Source organism: Anomalospiza imberbis, chromosome 13 (assembly GCF_031753505.1).
Source record: "Anomalospiza imberbis isolate Cuckoo-Finch-1a 21T00152 chromosome 13, ASM3175350v1, whole genome shotgun sequence".
NCBI classification, from domain to species: domain Eukaryota; kingdom Metazoa; phylum Chordata; class Aves; order Passeriformes; family Viduidae; genus Anomalospiza; species Anomalospiza imberbis.
The window spans coordinates 8,513,830-8,531,550 of NC_089693.1; the positions used below are offsets into that span (position 1 = coordinate 8,513,830).

A 17,721-nucleotide genomic window follows, 5' to 3' on the forward strand; every position below is an offset into this window, starting at 1 on the left:
TGCGGGACCCGCTCCCGCACCTCCCGCGCCTCCCGGCGCCCCGCCCAGACGGCGCCGCTGCGGGCGCGGCCCGGCACAGCCCCGCACCCGCCCCCGCACCTGCAGCGGCGCCGCTCCGCGCCCGTAACCCGGAAGCGCTGCGGCGGCGCGGAGGGGGAGCCGGGACATGGCCGCTGCCCGCTCCTGCCTGCGCGCCGCAGCCGGCATGGCCCTGCTCGCGGCCGCGCGCGGCTGAGCCTCGACCTTGCCTTCCCCTTCGACCCTCCTCATCCTGCTCCTCGTGCTCCTCTTCCCTCTCATCTTCCTCCTCCCGCGGACGCTGCGGGGGCCGGGCCGGGGGCGGTGGCGCTGCGGGGGCCCCTCGCTGCCTTGCGGGGCGTCCCGGGGGCCGGGGCGGAGCGGGTGGAGCCGCGCGTGGTGCCGTGTGTGCGGGAAGGTGCTTCCCTGGATCCTGCATGTTCCCTGCGGGGGGCCGGCTCCGGGGCTGGAGCGCCGCACTGAGCCGTGGCATCGGGGAATTAATTTTGTAAATGTGTACGTGTGGCTCATGTGCGGTGAGGGGCGTCTAGGGTCGTGTTTTAGAGAGTTGCATTTGCTGTAGCGTTAGTTGTGGCGGGGGGGGGGGGGGGGGTTGAGGGCTGGTTGTAGCCCATCTGTGTTTCGTGGGGTTGTGTTTTTGGTTTGTATAAGCAGTTTCTAGGCTTTGAAGAGCTGCATTGCTGTTGCTGAACTGTAGTTCTTCCAAGGTTGCCATTGTTTGCGTTCTGGGAGGGCAGCTGGTGGCCTTGCAGGAAGGCGGCAGGTCGCGTCGGAGGAGGGCTCTGGGTCGGTTCCGTGTGACTTCTTTCCAGGGGAGGTTTAGCTTTTCTCCGGCGTCTCTGATGCCAGAACAAGGCCCCAGAATGAACGGTTTCTCTCTGGGCGAGCTGTGCTGGCTGTTCTGCTGCCCGCCCTGCCCCAGCCGCATCGCTGCCAAGCTGGCCTTCCTGCCCCCGGAGCCCACGTACACCGTGCTGCAGCCCGAGCAGCAGCAGGAGCCCGGGGCGGCGGCCGGGGCGGGCACCCCCACGGGATCGGGCACCTGCAGCCTGCACCTCAGCGAGCGGGCCGACTGGCAGTATTCCCAGCGGGAACTGGATGCCGTGGAAGTGTTCTTCTCCCGCACGGCCCGAGATAACAGGCTGGGCTGCATGTTCGTTCGCTGTGCCCCCACTGGCCGGTACACGCTGCTCTTCTCGCACGGTAATGCTGTGGACCTGGGCCAGATGTGCAGCTTCTACATTGGCCTTGGCTCCCGCATCAACTGCAACGTCTTCTCCTACGACTACTCTGGCTACGGGGTGAGCACCGGCAAGCCCTCTGAGAAAAACCTGTATGCAGACATTGATGCAGCCTGGCAGGCCCTCAGGACAAGGTAAATGGATATTGGGGACAAGGTATTTCTGTATCTCCCTTTAATCCTAGTAAGTTGGCACGGTTAACCTTGCTGGGTGGAAGGGAAGGGTTTGTAAATCGTTTCAGTTACTTTGGTGGCCTCACCAGATGTTCCATGAACAGCTACAGTTTGATTTACTGGATGGCTTCATTTGCTAAAATGATGGGCAGCCTTCATCCTTTGGATTTTTCTAGATCTAGATTCAGCTGTAATTTGTGTTAGCCATTGCTTCACCATTGAAAATCTCCATCTTGAGTAGGACATACTGGTTGCAGTTTGAGCTTGCAGAATGCAATAAACCTATTGTTCGAGACTTGCCTGCCACTGTCTACACTTAGAGGTAACCCAGGTGAGCCAAAGCTCTGGCTAAATTTGGCAGTACCCTTGGCTAGGGCTTACTAGGAAACTGCTGGTGTTGTGTGACATGTTTGGGGTTTCATGCAAGCTCCAGCAACGTGGACGTCTTTCTCTTTTGGCCTCCAAACAACTGTTATCCAACGCTTATGGTAGTGGGCTGGAAGGGAAAAGTGTTGACATCTGGAAGTAGAGCTGGGGTTTCTGCCAGGAGATGCCAAAGTATGTGGCATCCAAAGGGATGGAGCAACAGTGAGAAGGCTCTGGCAAGAGGCAGCATGGTGAATGGAAACAGTGAGCCCTTGGCTTCTAGAAAATCCTGAGCAGAGCTGCTGGCTCTGGCTCCTTGCTACAACTGATGGCTGTCCCTGGGCCTCTCACTTCTGTCCACAGAAACCATGAGCTCCTTTTGCTGTTGCATAAGTGGTTCTTAAAGTATGACCTCACAGAACATGTCCTGAAAGAAAGAGCTTTCAAAAGCTTAAATTGTAGTAGGCCAAGAGAAAAGAGCGATGAACGTTTTTAGTTCTTGGCTCTGGCATTCATAGACAAACTTGGCTTGCATGAAATGCGTATTTAATGTCTATCTTGGGGATACGTGCCAGCTTCAGAAATAGTGACAGGAGTTGTTACTAATTTAGATAATTGGCTTTGCAAGAATCCAGGGATTGGTTAGTTGTGGAGTCCAAATGCCTTTTGACATTGCTCTGGCTAAGTCAAGCGAAGAGCGCGGGGAGAAAGGTGTAGGGAGAAGTTACCCTTCCATAGCATGTGTTCTGTCTGCTTGGTGAGCAAACCAGATTCTGGGCTTGTTTCTGGACTTTAAAATTATTTGTTCCCTGAATATAATAATATGGTCTTATGTAAAGAGGTGATTTTGTTATTGTGTATGCATAATAAATTATTAAGTGTCACTACAGCACATATGGGTGATGTAAATATGATTCAAGAAAGGAAAAGTGCTATGTCTAAACCAAACCTAGGGAATGTTTGTCCTTCAGTTGCTGTGTTTTCTCTCTTTTACTTGATGATATTGTTTCATTTAAACCTTCTCAAGCTCTGAAAATGTACTTTCACATCTGCCTGGAGGTGCTTCTTCTATGCTGACAGACATTTAGTATATGTTTATGTTCTACATAGGCCCAGAAACAAGGGGTTCCTTCACTTAAATATTTTAAGAAACCTGACCCAGTAGGTGATGCCACCACATGCCCAACTTGCTCTGAGAGTATCAGGCTTCTTCAATAAATGTGTGGCTGGACAGGTTTGTAGTTTTCCATTAGGGTCCCTTCAGTGGTTTATACAAGATCTAGGTTCTGCTTTCCACCTTAAATTGAGGGGTTAAAATTTCCCAGCTCTAACTTTGCCATATTTGTTAATTCCACATTTTAGCGTACCTTGAGGGTACAGTTAGAGTAGTTAGCATTGGTTAGGTTTTTAGGAGCCAAAAGCCATTGTAATTGGGTGCCCAGGAAAGCGGTGGCATCACCACCCTTGGAACAGTTCAAAGGGCATGTGAATGTGGCACTTGGGGATGTGGTTTGGTGGGGAACATGGTGGTGCTGGGTTAATGGTTGGACTCAGTCCTCTTTGAAGTCTTTTCCAATGTTAACAATTTTGTGATTTTATGATTACAGTATTTTAGGTGGCCAGTAAAGAAGTTGGTCACTGTAAAGTGTAAGCTTCAATAGAAAGTTAATCAGTTCTATTAACAGATGACTGTGTTTGTAACAGGTATGAGCTGAAACCTTAGCCTTTCTACTGATGAATTCTCCAAGTAACAGTGTAAACTTTATCATTTTGCTAGTCCTCAATCCAAGTGGCTCACAATTAGTGAAATATTCTGCAGCAGAAATACAAGTATGCCTCTTGAGGTAAAATGTCATGTTTTAGCATTCCTGCTGCAGCAGTTCCTCGGTAGCTCCAGGAGATTGTGTATGCTTTCATTCTTAATGCAAATTCCTGGCGTTTGGCCTCCAGTCATATGGTTGTGAACTGCTATGCAAAGTTAAAAGTGAAGTCTTAAAATAGAGGTTCACTGTGCCATCAAAAGCATTTAGTCATCTGTGCTAAGTTCTGTGGGAAGCTGTTGCTCTTCTGAATCCACCAGACGTTCCACCTGGCAGCAGAAAGGAATCATTAAAATGTTGGAAGTCTGAGACTCTTCCTTTTAAATTGTGTCTCTGAAGTATCACTGATACTTAGCAATCATTAATTTACCTGCGTGTTTTGCAAGTTGCCTTGAGGAAGGTGGGAATTAACCAAGCTGTCAAATTTTAGAAACAATGGTGAGCTGGCAGTGATGCCTTAAGTTTTAGCTTTCATATTTTTCACATTCTGTGCTGCTTTAGTGTGTAACTCTGAGCTCCATATTAAGTGGTAGCAAGCTCTCTTCACAGGATAGGTAGACAAAACAATCCTTTTCCAACTTGAGACCAAGAACAACTCTTACAAGTTCCGGGCCCAAAAAGTACAAACATTGGTGAATTGAAGAGAGAAAAACATTGACAATGGAACTTCATAACCTGGGGCTATAATTGGACAATTAACTCCAATATGCAAACGGACCAAAACTTATAAAAATTTGAGACCTCGTGACCAGTTGTCCATTTTGTGACCATTTTGGGTTCATCTTGGGTGTAACCCTGGCCAGCTCTTGTACTGCCCAAGGTGTATCCATTAAGGCCTTTTAATAAATACCTACTTTATCCTTTAGCTCTGTCCAGCCTCTCTTCTAGGTCAGCCTTTCAAGGCATCAGTTCACTTTGCCATAGTGGTTGTAGATTGTGACTGTATTCTTTCAAGGTCCTGAACCAAAGATCTTGCTAAACATACACGTTTAGGAATCAAACCTTTCATAACAAATGATTATAAAACTATCTGAAAAGAGTGGATGAAAAAACAAAATCATCCAATTCTTTTGTTCCGTTTCAATTATCAGCCTGTCTTTGCAAAATCAGTCTCAACTATTCTCCATTCTTTTAGTCTTTGTAAAGGAAACTTATTTTCCTTAATTTAAAGGAATTTAGTATTTTTTCTCATTAATAAACTGTATCTTAAAGGGTAATTTTACTAATTACTAATTTTGAATTCTGTCTCTCAGCCTAGTAAAGATGTTGACATACAGTTTTGTTCCCTTAGAATGAATTTTTATAGATTTTTCTTCAGAGACTGTAATTGTAGCATTGGTTGTTTTCATTCCACTATCAAGTATTGATCAGTGGTTAATTTGGTCTTTTATATCTATTTTTTTTCCACTTGATTAACAAATTTTCATCTGGTATCTTAATGTTTCTCAGGAAGAATTTTCTGTCTTATTGCTACAGATATTTTTGTAAGTGTTTTATTTTAGGCAGGTTGGGCTGATTTTGTTCTGTTTCTTTCAAAATCAGAACCAAATTGAAGAGAATGTGTATCAGACTGTCTTCTCGCATTGTCCATGTGGTTTTAAGTTGCTGCTTTTTGTTCAGATGTATCTCTTATCCTAATATCTGATTGTCTTAATGCAACATCTGTGCAAAATGACTTGATTGTCCTCCTCTTCCCTCCCTTTCCTGAATCCCACATGGGAAGGTTGAACTTTCTAACACTTTTACATTAAGACAATGTACAGTACTTAAAAACAGGATGCACATGTAGGGCTTGGGTTCAGTGCTCAAGCACAAAACCATGGCTGCTTTGTTGATCACATGCTATTTATATTAAAATCAATTTCTATGTTCCTTAAAAATTTGGAGAAGGTTGGTGAAGTAGTTTAAAATCCCAGTCAAAAGAAAGAAGGCACTGCTGTCCCACTCCCTCTGCTTCTGTAGTAAAGTATCAAAGAGCAGAACCTGTTAGTCCATCTTCTGAAAGGAGGTGAAGAAAATGTAGTTAATAAATAGCTTAGAATTACTGTTCTTGTTGCATTTAACAAGATACAGCTTAATTTGTTTTTCATGGTGCACAATATAAACTAGTTTTTTTTAAGCTTTTAATAAATGATAGATGTTATTGTAATGTTTAAATCCTTAAAATTTAATCCTTAAAATGTTTAAATCCTTCTCAAAGAAGTGCATTTGAATTTGTCTTTCAATCCACAGGAGAGCATTGGTTCACTTTTAGTTTTCCTTATGCTTCTTGGTCAATATGGTATGATGGAAGGAATTGAATTGTGATATGGTGTAGTAAAATTAACAGGCCTTTGATCACTGGGTAACAGATAGAATGTTTGAATTGTTTTTTAAGCTGTTTTGCCAAATTTAATGTTAAGAAAATGCACACCAAACTTTTAATTATGCAGGAATTTTATTAATTGTTGTCTTGATTATCAGGAGATTATTGCTGTTTCCTGTGTAGGGGCTGGTGGAGAAGTCTGGCATTGAGTAAAATCAGGAACACACCTAATTAGATTAGGCCAGAGTGATAACTAATCTTCTGAGGTTGTGTCAGTTTAGTTTGTCTCCATTCTGATGTGATGAGGTGCTTACAGCTTTCCAGGTGAATAACAGCTTCAGGGTTTTTTTGCCTTGCCTAATCAAAATAGTTAATTCCTACTTTAATTTTCTTTGCAACAGAATTTTGTTTCACTAGCACCGTATTTTGTGCATGATCTAAGCCACGTTCTTCAGATTGGTTGCTTAAAGGTTTTTATCAAAAGTTACCAACTGAATCCTGACATGTCAAAAGGCAGTGCTTGGCAGAGTCACAGTTAATAGTCCTGGAGTAACAGGTTTCCTTTCTTCATGGAGCATCACCTGGTGGATTGGTCAATCATACCAGCTTTTCAGTAATGTTACAGTGTCTCCAAAGGATTGTTTAAAGCTACTATCCTCTAAAACTTAACTTACTCTACCTGCCATGGTCTACCTGCCTTCGAGAAAGGCTGCATAGAACTTTGAGCAAAAATAGATGCATGCACAATCCTCTGCTGTTGTTGTCTATGCAATGAGCAAAGATTAATTCAGATGATGAGAGTTCCTGGGACAAATACCAACAACTGTTCAGAACAGGTGCTCTGATGTTCAAAGTTATTCAAAATGTTTACTGAGCTTTGGTGTTGTATTACATCTTTTAGTCACTGAAGTAAATGTAGTTTTGTTAAATATTTCCCTGTTTCTGTCAGGACTACAAGATCAAAGGTTGTTTAAAAAGGAAAAAAAAAGGGAACTTTTTGCTGTCAAGAATGTTTTGCAACTGGTGTTATTTGGGAAGAAAAATAAGCTGCCAAAGAGCCTTTGGCTAACAGTACATGCTCTCCTGAGTGTGGATAGTCCTGAAATTCAACTGCCTGAACTGGAGATATCGGTTTACCCTGATGTGCAAAGGTTGTGGGACCTGGTTCTCAGCATCATCAGAGCATTGAACATAAAAGCTTCTTAGAGGAACATATTGTCAAACCCTCCATGCTGCAGTAACTGTCTGCTTTTTAGCACTAAATTACGTGAAGTGCAGAGGAAAGGCGGCTTTTTCTCTCTAGATGCAGAATGTTGCCTTTGGAGGCTGAGCTGATGGTTGCTCAGCTGTTTGACCTGTGAATGTTGCTGGTAGCTCTTAGGTTTGTTCAGTTTGCTCTTGACAGGGGAGTTCGAGCTGGGCTCTGTAAACCTCAATGGCTTTGCTCTGAAGCCAGGGTCAGTCTCCAGTCCATGACAACCTCAAAACAAAAAAAGACCCTCCAAAATTCACCCTTTACTGTTACTCTGCTGCTTAGAAACATTCCAGAGTGCTGGGCTAAGTTTACACTGGTTCATTACTCGTGAACATAAGTAAAAGGAGCAAAAGAAAAAAAAAAAAAAGCAGCAGTGCTGTCCAGGACTGTAGATAGCTGTGGGAATAGATAGGTGGAAACCATTTCAGGGTATGCAAGTGGTTATCTGCTAGCAACTGGCTTTGTGGGAAAAACTGACAGTCAGCACATGGATATTTCTGTTTCCATAGTGAATGAAGAAAACAGGTCCTTTTCAGTTTTCTGGGGTTTTTCGGTCCTGTGGTGTTTCCTCATGTGGAGATAGACTAGTACAAGGGCATTGCCAAGTATTGGCTGTTTGGAGTCTCACTGCTGGGACTGAATTTCTTATTTCCTTTTAGTATGATGTGCCAATGTGGTGATACTAACTTTTCATCCCTGCCCCAGACCCACTTTTAAGTTCCACAGTTGTATTCTCTGTTGGTTTTAAGGCCAACGGTCTCAGCAGCACTAGTAAAGAAAATGAGCAAGCACTAGTAAAGAAAATGAGCAAGTAACATAGGGGTTTGGTTTTTTTCCCATAGCCGATAATAAATTTAATGAATAACCAAGAATCCTCCCTGCCTTCCTTCACAAATGTAAATTAATTACAAGGCTGCATTGGAAGCAGTTGAAATGAGTCATAAAAGAAGGTGCAGATGTTTTGTACCTAACATGCTTGTGTATATACAGGCTTGCTTTTGCCAAGTAGCCCCTAAGAAGATCAGAAATCTTTTCCTGTGGATTAGGAGATAGCTTCAGTTGCCACTGAACTTGAGAGGAGTTAAAGGCACCTGTGTACAAGATGAGGAAATGAATCTAGGAAAAAAATCTTTTTACAGTTTTTGAATGATGATGGCTCTTAGGTGTCTGAAATGAAGTGATTAAGAATTGGGTTTTGTCTGACTCTTAAAGCTTGGGTTTGTATGGCCTAAAATACAAAACCAAACCAATAGACAGTATCTCCTGTGTCAGTTGGTGGTGGATAATTGAGGTTGCTGCAGATGAGCACTGGTGAATTGAATAAGCAGTTGCAGTGACCCATTTGCTGCTGCTTCATCTTGACTGCCCTGCTTTCCAGTTTTTAGATGAATGACTTACACTGGTCTTGCATGCTCAGCCTGACATCTGATGATGAAGCTCGATTTCATTCCTGACTAAAACTGAGTGTTTTGTTGGCAGTGGTTTTTTTCAGTGTGTCAGGTTTTGGGAGCAATGGGAAATGTGGGATTGTAAACCCAGGAAGTGCTGTATGAACCCAGTGGAATAAAGATGCTTTTAACAGAAGGCTAAGAATGTAGAATGGGATGGATGAATAGTGCACAGTGTCAGCTTAAGGACAGAGGAACATCTTTGCATTCTTTATTCCAAGGGCTAATTTGAGAAAAATGGGTTACTGTTACTTGCACATTAAGCTCTGCTGCCCACAAACAATCACAAAAGGTGCAGGCATAGGTCAGTTTTATAATGACAGAGTTATACTGGCATTATCTGTATCTATATCTTTATATTTTTAACCACTATGTTAGCTTTACAGAACAAAGGTTCTCCTGTTAGAATTAAACATTGTGGTTGGATTTGCTGACTATGAGACCAAATAATACAAAGGCGGAAAATTGGGTTAAACAGCAGAAACTGGCACAGTGCCCACTCACCTTCCCAGCCTTGGTTTCATGTCTCTTGATAAGCACATGCATGTCTTTGGGAAAATCCCTATAATCATGAAATAAATCTGTGTCCTCTCAACTTTCAAAAAGGGGAATTCCATGTAGGTTAAGAAATGAAGAATGATGTTGATGTGGAAGATAAAGTTTTAAGTTAGTATACTTGCCTCAAAGTCTAGAGGGAAAAGTTTAAATGAGAGGTAATCTCAAAGTGTTGCCTCTGGTTTTTATTTTGTATTGCAAATTTGTTAGAAGAACTTCACATATACTTTTCTGACAGTAATATTATTTATTGGTACAGTCTCTTGAGGTTCTTTCTAGGTGTACCTTCAAGATGAAAATTCTATTTTCAGCTGTTGATTAGGAATTGATTGTCACGTTAGACAGTTTGAACTATGTTTTTAGGAAGATTAGTTTTACTGTGCCATATTAAAAAAGCCTCCTTACATATAGAAATGTTACTTTAAGAACTTTGACTCATGGGAGCCTTATTTATCAGCCAAGGCATGCTGCTAACTGAGCTGCATAGCTCAGTGTCTGGCAAGTGATCCTTCTCAAGGCATGCAGTGCCAGCTAGAAGCTCTGAGATACTCTTTTTTGTTTTTTTTTTTTTTTTTACAGGATACTGCCACATTTCTTAGGATCCCAGTATGTTAGACCAATTAATTTTAACTTTGTGCTATGGCATGGCCATTTCTTTCTGTGTGCAGTAGAACAACGGTGGAGTAATGTATAATGGGAGCCAACAAATCTGAAAGGTCTGAGGCCAACTTCAACACATTTCTCAGGAAAGCTCCCTTTAGTAGTATGACTTGAAATATTTCTCCTTTAGTAAGGTTGTTTACAATGGGTTTTGCTCAGATTAGAGAATCTTTCTAAACATTCCTCCTAACTTCTAGTTAGCTTTGCTATGAATGTCCTTACAGAGCTGGAAAAATGGTGTTCAACATCAGGAACGAAGCAAAACCAGCTTTTTTTTTTTTTTCCAGTGTGCAGATAAACTAAGATTAGGTTCAGATTATTTTAGCATTATTCGATGGATCTTAATAGTTCTTTATAATAAATTAAACAAGATATTTTGTCTATTACACTATATATTGCAAACCTTAATAATATGCAACATATAAAAGCCAACAACAATAAAAAGTGAACTTTTGTTGAGCACTTTATAACCAAAATGGTATATAAAACCATTTGTACTTTAAAGAAAAATTTGAGAAGTTGATTTGCTGCCTTAAGCATTGGGCCAGTTTGGGCAGAATTTAATCATTGTCCCAACTCGGTACAGTCTTCCCCAACATCTGATGAATTTGTTTAAGTGGGATTTTGGCTGTAGGACAGCCTGGGGAAAGTGGCATCTTTCAAAAAAATGCTCTTGGTTTTGGAGCATGTTCTCCAGGGCAAATTTACAGAAGTATTTTCCAACATGCTATTTGTTGTTTAGAACTTAATTTCTCACAAAGGTGTTTGTACGTTTTAAGTGTTGTTTTGGATTATTTTTGAAAGAAGTAGCTAATTTCATATAATATTTACTTTGGAGGTGTTCCCTGGACAATTCTTACCTTGAGGCAGCTACTTAAGAGCTAGTCAGTTTCCTCCTTCCACTAAGACTGAAATGTACCTCAACTTGCATATTTAAGTTGTATTACATATTTTGTTTGTAGTATATTTTGTTGTAGCTCCCTACTGCAAAGAGCTTGTCTTTTTCTCACAAAGCATGGGCTTTAATGTGTGTTAATGTTACAGAAAAAGTTACTGTTTCAATCTGGGTATGAGAATGTTATCAAGTTTAACCAACTGTAAAAGTACCAGAGTTGTGGCAAGAGGTGGGGTAATGTTTCAGCTACACTTTTGCTATTTTTATGCCTAGGGTTTATGAACGTGTAACCTTTGCTCATACTGGTTAATAAATACACTGGGAGTTAGCCATATATTGCAGGCAGCACTTTCTGATGCAAGAAGCAGCACCCTTTCAGCAGTCACTACAGCAGTTTAAGATATTAAGTGGGGTTTCAACCTTAAGCCTGTCCAGTATGTCTAAAAGATTTTGACTTGCTCTGTCTCTGCCAGCTTCCAACCTTCTGTTTCTCTGATAGCAAAACCGTCTGCCCTCTCCCCTGAACCCTTGCTAATTCATGTAATGTAATGTTCACTTCTAAAGACTGCTGTGCATAGGCCCAGTACAATTGGTTCTTTATTCTCTCTTTGAAATTTGTACTAAAATCAATCAGAAAATGCAGAAATGACTCTGTAAAAGAATACAAGGCACAAAATTGGCTTTTAGAAAAAGAAATTGTTCTGATTTGTATTTACATTAATAAAACATGAAGGTGATGGAATATACTTGAAGATAATTTGCATCTGAATTTTTGATAGATCTTGAAAGATAATATTGTCATAAATCCTGAATGTTCATAGAGTTTTGTAGAGAGCGAATGGATTGTAAAGTCTCCTTGATTTATTGAGTTCGTTTCTATCCTGAAGGATAGAAATAGATATCCTGAGATGAAGGAATCTGCTGCCAGATATCCCACCCTTCCAAACTGGATGTCCTTCGGTCAAAGCTCATCTAAAATCTGTAGTTCATTTTGTGTAGAGCATTGAGCAACACTACTGACACAAATAGGATTTGGCACCTTCCAATTATTTCAGGAAATGACTCTTTCCATCCAAAAATCCACTTTAATATTCATGATAAAGAACATAAACCCTCTGTATCATGGATATTTCTTACGTGGATGTTGTTCTAAATTTATTGCATTTTATCAGCAGAAGAAATTGCACTAAAGATCATTATTCTCTTTAGTTGACTTTCATAATAATTTTCTATTTTTCTTTTTTTAGTACATTAATTTGTGTGTTAATTTGAAATAAAAGTAACAGTGTTAGTTTAAACTTAGCTAGTTTAATTATTGGAATTTTGAGGGGCGGAGGAGAACTTAGCAGGCATCGTTTGTTGTCTGTTACTCTGTGTTTCATCTTTCTAATATTCCTGGTGTTTCTGGGCCACGTGAACTATGTTCTTTCTTGTTCTTCACTGTAGAACTGGCCAGACTTCCTCCTTAATTTTTTTTTTACATTCTCATTTCATATTTCTCTTTTGCCCCTCTCTTGGAAGCTTTATGGTATTAGGCGAAAGGGAAACACTATATCCATAGGAACTGTAAAATGGAACTGTACAGAGCTAAATAGGGAAAATGTGTTTTGTGGGAGTGAAGAGTAGTAGCTTGTAACTGAAAATGTCCATGTTGTGAAATGGTGAACTGCAGAAAACCTGCATGGCCAAATGCCAACTTGAGTAGTAACGTAGACATTAATACACTTCTTTTCCAAGCACTGTGCTGTTATCTTTTATTTCAAAAATAGAAACTCCAGTAGTACAAGACTTCTTTGTGCTGTGCTGGTTTATTGGGAGGCAGTGAAGTGCCGGTGTGGCATGGACAGGAATTGCTAACATTTTTTCCTGCATAACCAGTTGTTCTGTGGTGATCCTGCATGCAGTCAAGCAGGGAGCCTACAAGCTTTACAAGGACTGCATCAGAGACAGAGGCAAATAGGGGCATGAATAACATCTAGAAGCTGCTTTCTTCTCATTTTTATTCTTTTAAATTTCAAAGATGCAGCTGCAGATCAGTTTCTACCTTTAGCTTCAGCTGAATTAATGACCTTAAGTGATTACATTAACAGTTGTCCTTGATCCACTTCTCTTGTGGCATAGCTGGTAATTGCTTGGTAAGCATCCTTTTTTTGACAGGAAAAAGTTGACTAGCAAGAAATCTATCACTAAAAAGTACAAAAGCAATTGGCTCTGTCAACTTGGTGTATTGGCAGAAAATGAAGTCTCCCAAGTGTGCTGTTTGGTCATTCTTAAAGCCTCTTGGTTTGCACAATCTGGGCAAAATGTCTTTTACTCTATAGATTCTGATGATCCAAGATAAGGTAGCTGGATAAGCTGAACAAGTACATATCACCTGGTTTCAGGACTGAATTTTCTCATCTGAGTTTCAGAAAGTTAGTACTTTTCTAGATGTACAGACATACTTTGCCATTTGTTAGAATAACATTGTTTTGCATTAAGACAGGTTAAGTTTACTGATGCTTATGTTTCTCCATATCATTAAATGTAGATATAGGTTTCTGTAAAAAATTACTTTTTATGCTATCTTTTCAGTTTCTTAGTGAGCACAAGGCAGGTTTTATAAGCACTTCAATCAAACAGAAGTACACAGAAGAAAATGTGCTAAATTTTATTGTACAGAATTCTAAGTAGTATTTACTGTGAGAAAGGAAGAGGGATTTAGCCCCTGGCTTTGTGGTGATAAAGGCTGTGGCTAGGAAATTTGATTTTTAAGCTCTGAACTAGTTATCTGTGGTCTGCTGTTCTAAAACATATGGTACTTATGGTACTGTTAATCCTGGTGATTGCTATATGTTTTTTTAATCATCTTAGTTTATATTGACTGTTACTGGGGGTTGAACATTGATTGTGCTAAAAGTTCATTAAAGGAACATGTGCAAGATGAGGATGCTTGGGAAGAAAGGAATAGATGAGTCTGATTTAAAAGTCAGGAGTGCCAATATAAAAATGGCACAGAAAAAGACAGAACACTAAGGTTTTCTTGTCTCTGAAAAGATACTGGATGAATCTTTTCAGGTAATAAATTGCTTTCATGAAATGACTGTCATCTTCCATTTGCCACTTATCCTTCCTGGTATTTGCTGGAATATTTAATGAATCCACTTGAAAATGGATAATTGAGAGAGACAGGAGAGATGCATCAGGAGAGTTGTGTTTCTCTGTAAGGCTGTGAATTTGGCACTTTTTGAAAGCAGATGTTTAAACATATGCAGATTCACACTCTGACAAAGCTCAGTGTTTTGAGCAAATAAAAAATTGGTATGTGTTTTCTGCACTTACCATGGGGTGGGGGGAAATAGAGGTTACAGTGTCATTTATCCAAGTAGGATTTTTTCCTATTTATGATTCACGAGACATGTCATTGCAGAGGAAGAGCCTATTGTTTTGATTCTTAAATCAAAAGAAAATACTGTCTTTCTTCAAGTCTGTGGATATGGTTAGAGTAGCAGAGAAACACAAAATGTTTCCAGGGAATTGAAGGAGGACTATCCAAGCAGGATGTCTGGCCTCCTGGATAACACAAACCATGACACTTCTGCACTGGGCTTCTCTACAGAGCCCTTCAGAGTTTGAGATACTGCATTTCTTTCAGAGGAGCTCATTCTTACCTAATAACTTGGTTCTTCTGCAGTGCTTGAGCATATTAGTGTAAGTCTATAAAGGAGAGAGAAATCCTGCTGCTGGCTGAGTCATCTTCCTACAATGCTGGCTGCTAAAAGACTCGTGTTCTGGGGACAGATGCCTTCATCTGCTGTTGATTCTTTTTAGGAATGTTGGACCAGTTTGCTGTCATGGATCACTTTTGTATCAGGACCTCTCTGCCATTCCTGTTCTCCATCCTGCCTTTCTGCTCCCTTGTCTCTTTTCTCTTGGAGACTCAGATCACTGCCTGAGCTAACACTAATGCTTCTGCATGGAAGAAATGCTGCATCCAGTTTATCTGCTTGCATTCCTGCAAGGCCTTATCCATTCCAGCTCCTGTGTAATCCTCTTGGACTCCAGCTCTGATGCTCTGTGGGAGAGACAGCATTCAGATTTGCAGGGGTCTTTGAAGAACAGTGTGAAAATGTCAGCTGTAATAGGATTTTGGATACGAGCACCTGCTGTTTGTGTAGACAGTTCAATTTTTTCTTTGTTCTCCTCTGTCAGCACTATGGAGGTAACACTTGGATCTTTTTTTTTTTTTTTTTTACCAGCTTGTGTTTTAGATACAGCTACAGTTGTCTGTAAGTGATGGAAGGAAAATGCTGTATCAGTGCCACATATTTCACATTTAATGGCTTGTCAGCTATATCAAATAATCGTAGCAAAACCAAGTAATTTACTGCTGCTAATATTTGAGAATGTGAAGTTCTTAGTAAAACCTGTAGATGAAATAGCTTTTACTTAGAGACTGAAACATAAACAGAATTACAATAAACAGATAAAAGAGCATGCAAAGGGAAGGTAAGAATGGAAAAAAAAAGCACAAACAACAGACAAACCACAAAACAGAAGCCCCCCCCAACAAAAAAAAAAAAATTGAGTTCAAAGAGTGGTGGGATTCATTACCTGAGCAGTTCAAGGGCCAAGTTCTATAGGTATCAATTTCTGAGTGCTCTGCTTTGAATTTTTTTCACCTAATCTTCCAAATATTAGTCTTCAAAGTATTAATTCCAGCGTGAGAAAACCATTTAATGCTGCTATAGCATCCAGGCAACTAACTGCCTTCCGCCAAATTTACAGATATACTTCTAGTTTAAGATCCTTAGGTCAGGAATATCTTTTTTTATGAAGTTACATTGTGTGTGACTAACCAGCTGTGCAAACCTTCTGGTGAGACATTTTTGGTGAGCTTTGCAGTTTGATCCATTACAGTCTAGGTTTAGTCTTGTTTCCTTCTGTTTATACAGTGATAGCTATTTTCAGATACTACAGCCTGATGCATTGAAAGGAAACTTAACTGGAGCCATTTCTTTTTGTCTTGCCTGTCCCTGGTGTGTGCACTGGAGCAGTTATTCCCTGCTTTGTGGGCAGCTGGGCTGTAGCTGCTGGAAGGGGAGAAATGTCAGAGATGGGTGGAACAGGCAGCAGCTCTGGTCAAAAGCCACTGTGCTCCTCCCAGGAATAGTCCCAGCTCATGAGTCAGAGGCTTAAGCCTTGCCTAGGTGCAGCTCATGGCAATTAGTGCCACAGCAGGATGGCCTCACCTCAGCATGGTGCTTCAGGGGCGTAGGGGTAAGGGAAATACATCAAGGAGTTGGTGTTTGATGCAGAGAGTCCTGGCAAGAGCAGTGCTTGAGACAGGTGTCAGAGGGACTTCAATAATCAGAGAGAAATACCAGAAGAAGAAGAAGACAATGCTCCTGAACAAAAATGCTTTGAGAACTGTGGAAGAGCTGTAAGATTGTTTCCTCCAGACTTGTAAACCCTGAGTTTGCCAGTGCTGAGCCAAGGCTGCTGAGGAGGGTTATGTGATGGGCTTGGGAGGTGAGCCAAAATGCATTGGTTACTGTGAAATTTCAGCCTCAGGAATAAAGCAAGGTTCTCCAGTCTGGAAGTAGCTGAAATCGAAGAAACAGCTATGAAAATACAAAACTTGTGTGAATGCATAACCAGTATTAGTATTTGCACTCCGGTTTGCTTAGTGTGTCCTAGGGAATCAATTTCTGTGTTAGTTGACACATACTTGTTTTAACTGAAGTATTTACATTTAAAGATAATGTGTTAATGTACGTGGATATCATAAAATCTTTCTTGTTTTTCATAACAACCCTAACTAGGCACACAATTACAGGGAGTCGTTTTCCTTATTTTTCAGGTTTTGAGTGTAGGATGCCCAAAAGTGCAGCCTTTTTGCAACCATCTAAAAAAGATGGTTGAAGTTTTAATGTCACATCAAATGTTGTGAGGAATAGTCATCTCTCTTAGCTCTGCTGTATTAGAGCATAGGGTATGTGTGCAGTTGCAGTAAAAACACTCCAGCAGGAGAGAGACTGAGGGTGAAGATAATGGATTTCTTCAGAAGATACTATAGACTGAGCTGCTCTGTGAAAATAGCTGATTTTTTTCTGCTGTCTCAGTTTATTTAAATGTACCTCAGAGAATGATTGTATAGGTTTTGTACACTGCTTGCAGTAAAGAGTATATACTAGAAGTAGCTGACTGAGTATTTGTGAATTATTTATGCTGTGGTCATAAAGATAGTGTTCGGTAGCCAACAAAAGTTTCCAGTCTTCTATATTCCAGGTTTATTTGCTACAGAGCATCTTAATTAAATGCAAAATAATTCATTAAAGTTAACTCCGGTGCTCTGTTTTTGAAATAACTGGAGTAAGAAATTCATGTTATGTGCCATTTACCCGATGTGTCGTGGGACTAAATGGTGTGAGTCAAGATAGGTCTAAGAAAGCACTTTGAAAGAAGCAGGAAACTATGATGAGTAGAGAGCTCTCATATTTGTTCAAATTCAAAACTATAATCTTGTGCCAGTGCTGTCTGCAGAACTCCAGTTGATTTTTAAGGGTGCTAAAGCAAAGTAAATGGGGGGCAGTGGGAATTATGTTTGAATATATCCATGTGTTTAGGTCTTATTTCCATTAGCTTCTTGTATTTCAACTTAGAGTGGGTTTGATTTGTATTTGTCCCTGCAATTAGAGAAATAAAACAACTCCCAACATTTGGAAGTGGTTATTTAGGAATTAATTTAGGAAGGTGCTCACTCCCTCTCATTGCATGAGTGTGCACTGAGTTTGGAGTGTTATTCTCCTTTTGTCATAAAGCAGTGGAATGGTGAAGGTAGGAGTTCAAAGGTGCCTGAGCCACATCATTGCTCGTTTTTCTTGGATGTTTTACAAGAGTCCTTTTTGCTTGTCAGTGGCCTTCTTGCTTTCACTCAGTATGAAAGAATTGATGCTTGTAGGGGCTAAGTTATTCTATTACA

At 40.7% G+C, this 17,721-nt stretch overlaps 1 protein-coding gene across 1 annotated transcript in view; it reads left to right on the forward strand.

Moving 5' to 3' along the window:
- The window catches only part of ABHD17C (abhydrolase domain containing 17C, depalmitoylase), a 29,950-nt gene continuing 12,229 nt past the window's right edge, over positions 1-17,721 (forward strand). The window contains exon 1 of the mRNA XM_068203778.1: positions 1-1,414. Coding sequence (XP_068059879.1) covers positions 882-1,414 — 533 coding nt within the window. The 5' untranslated portion in view covers positions 1-881. The remainder of the gene's footprint in view (positions 1,415-17,721) is intronic.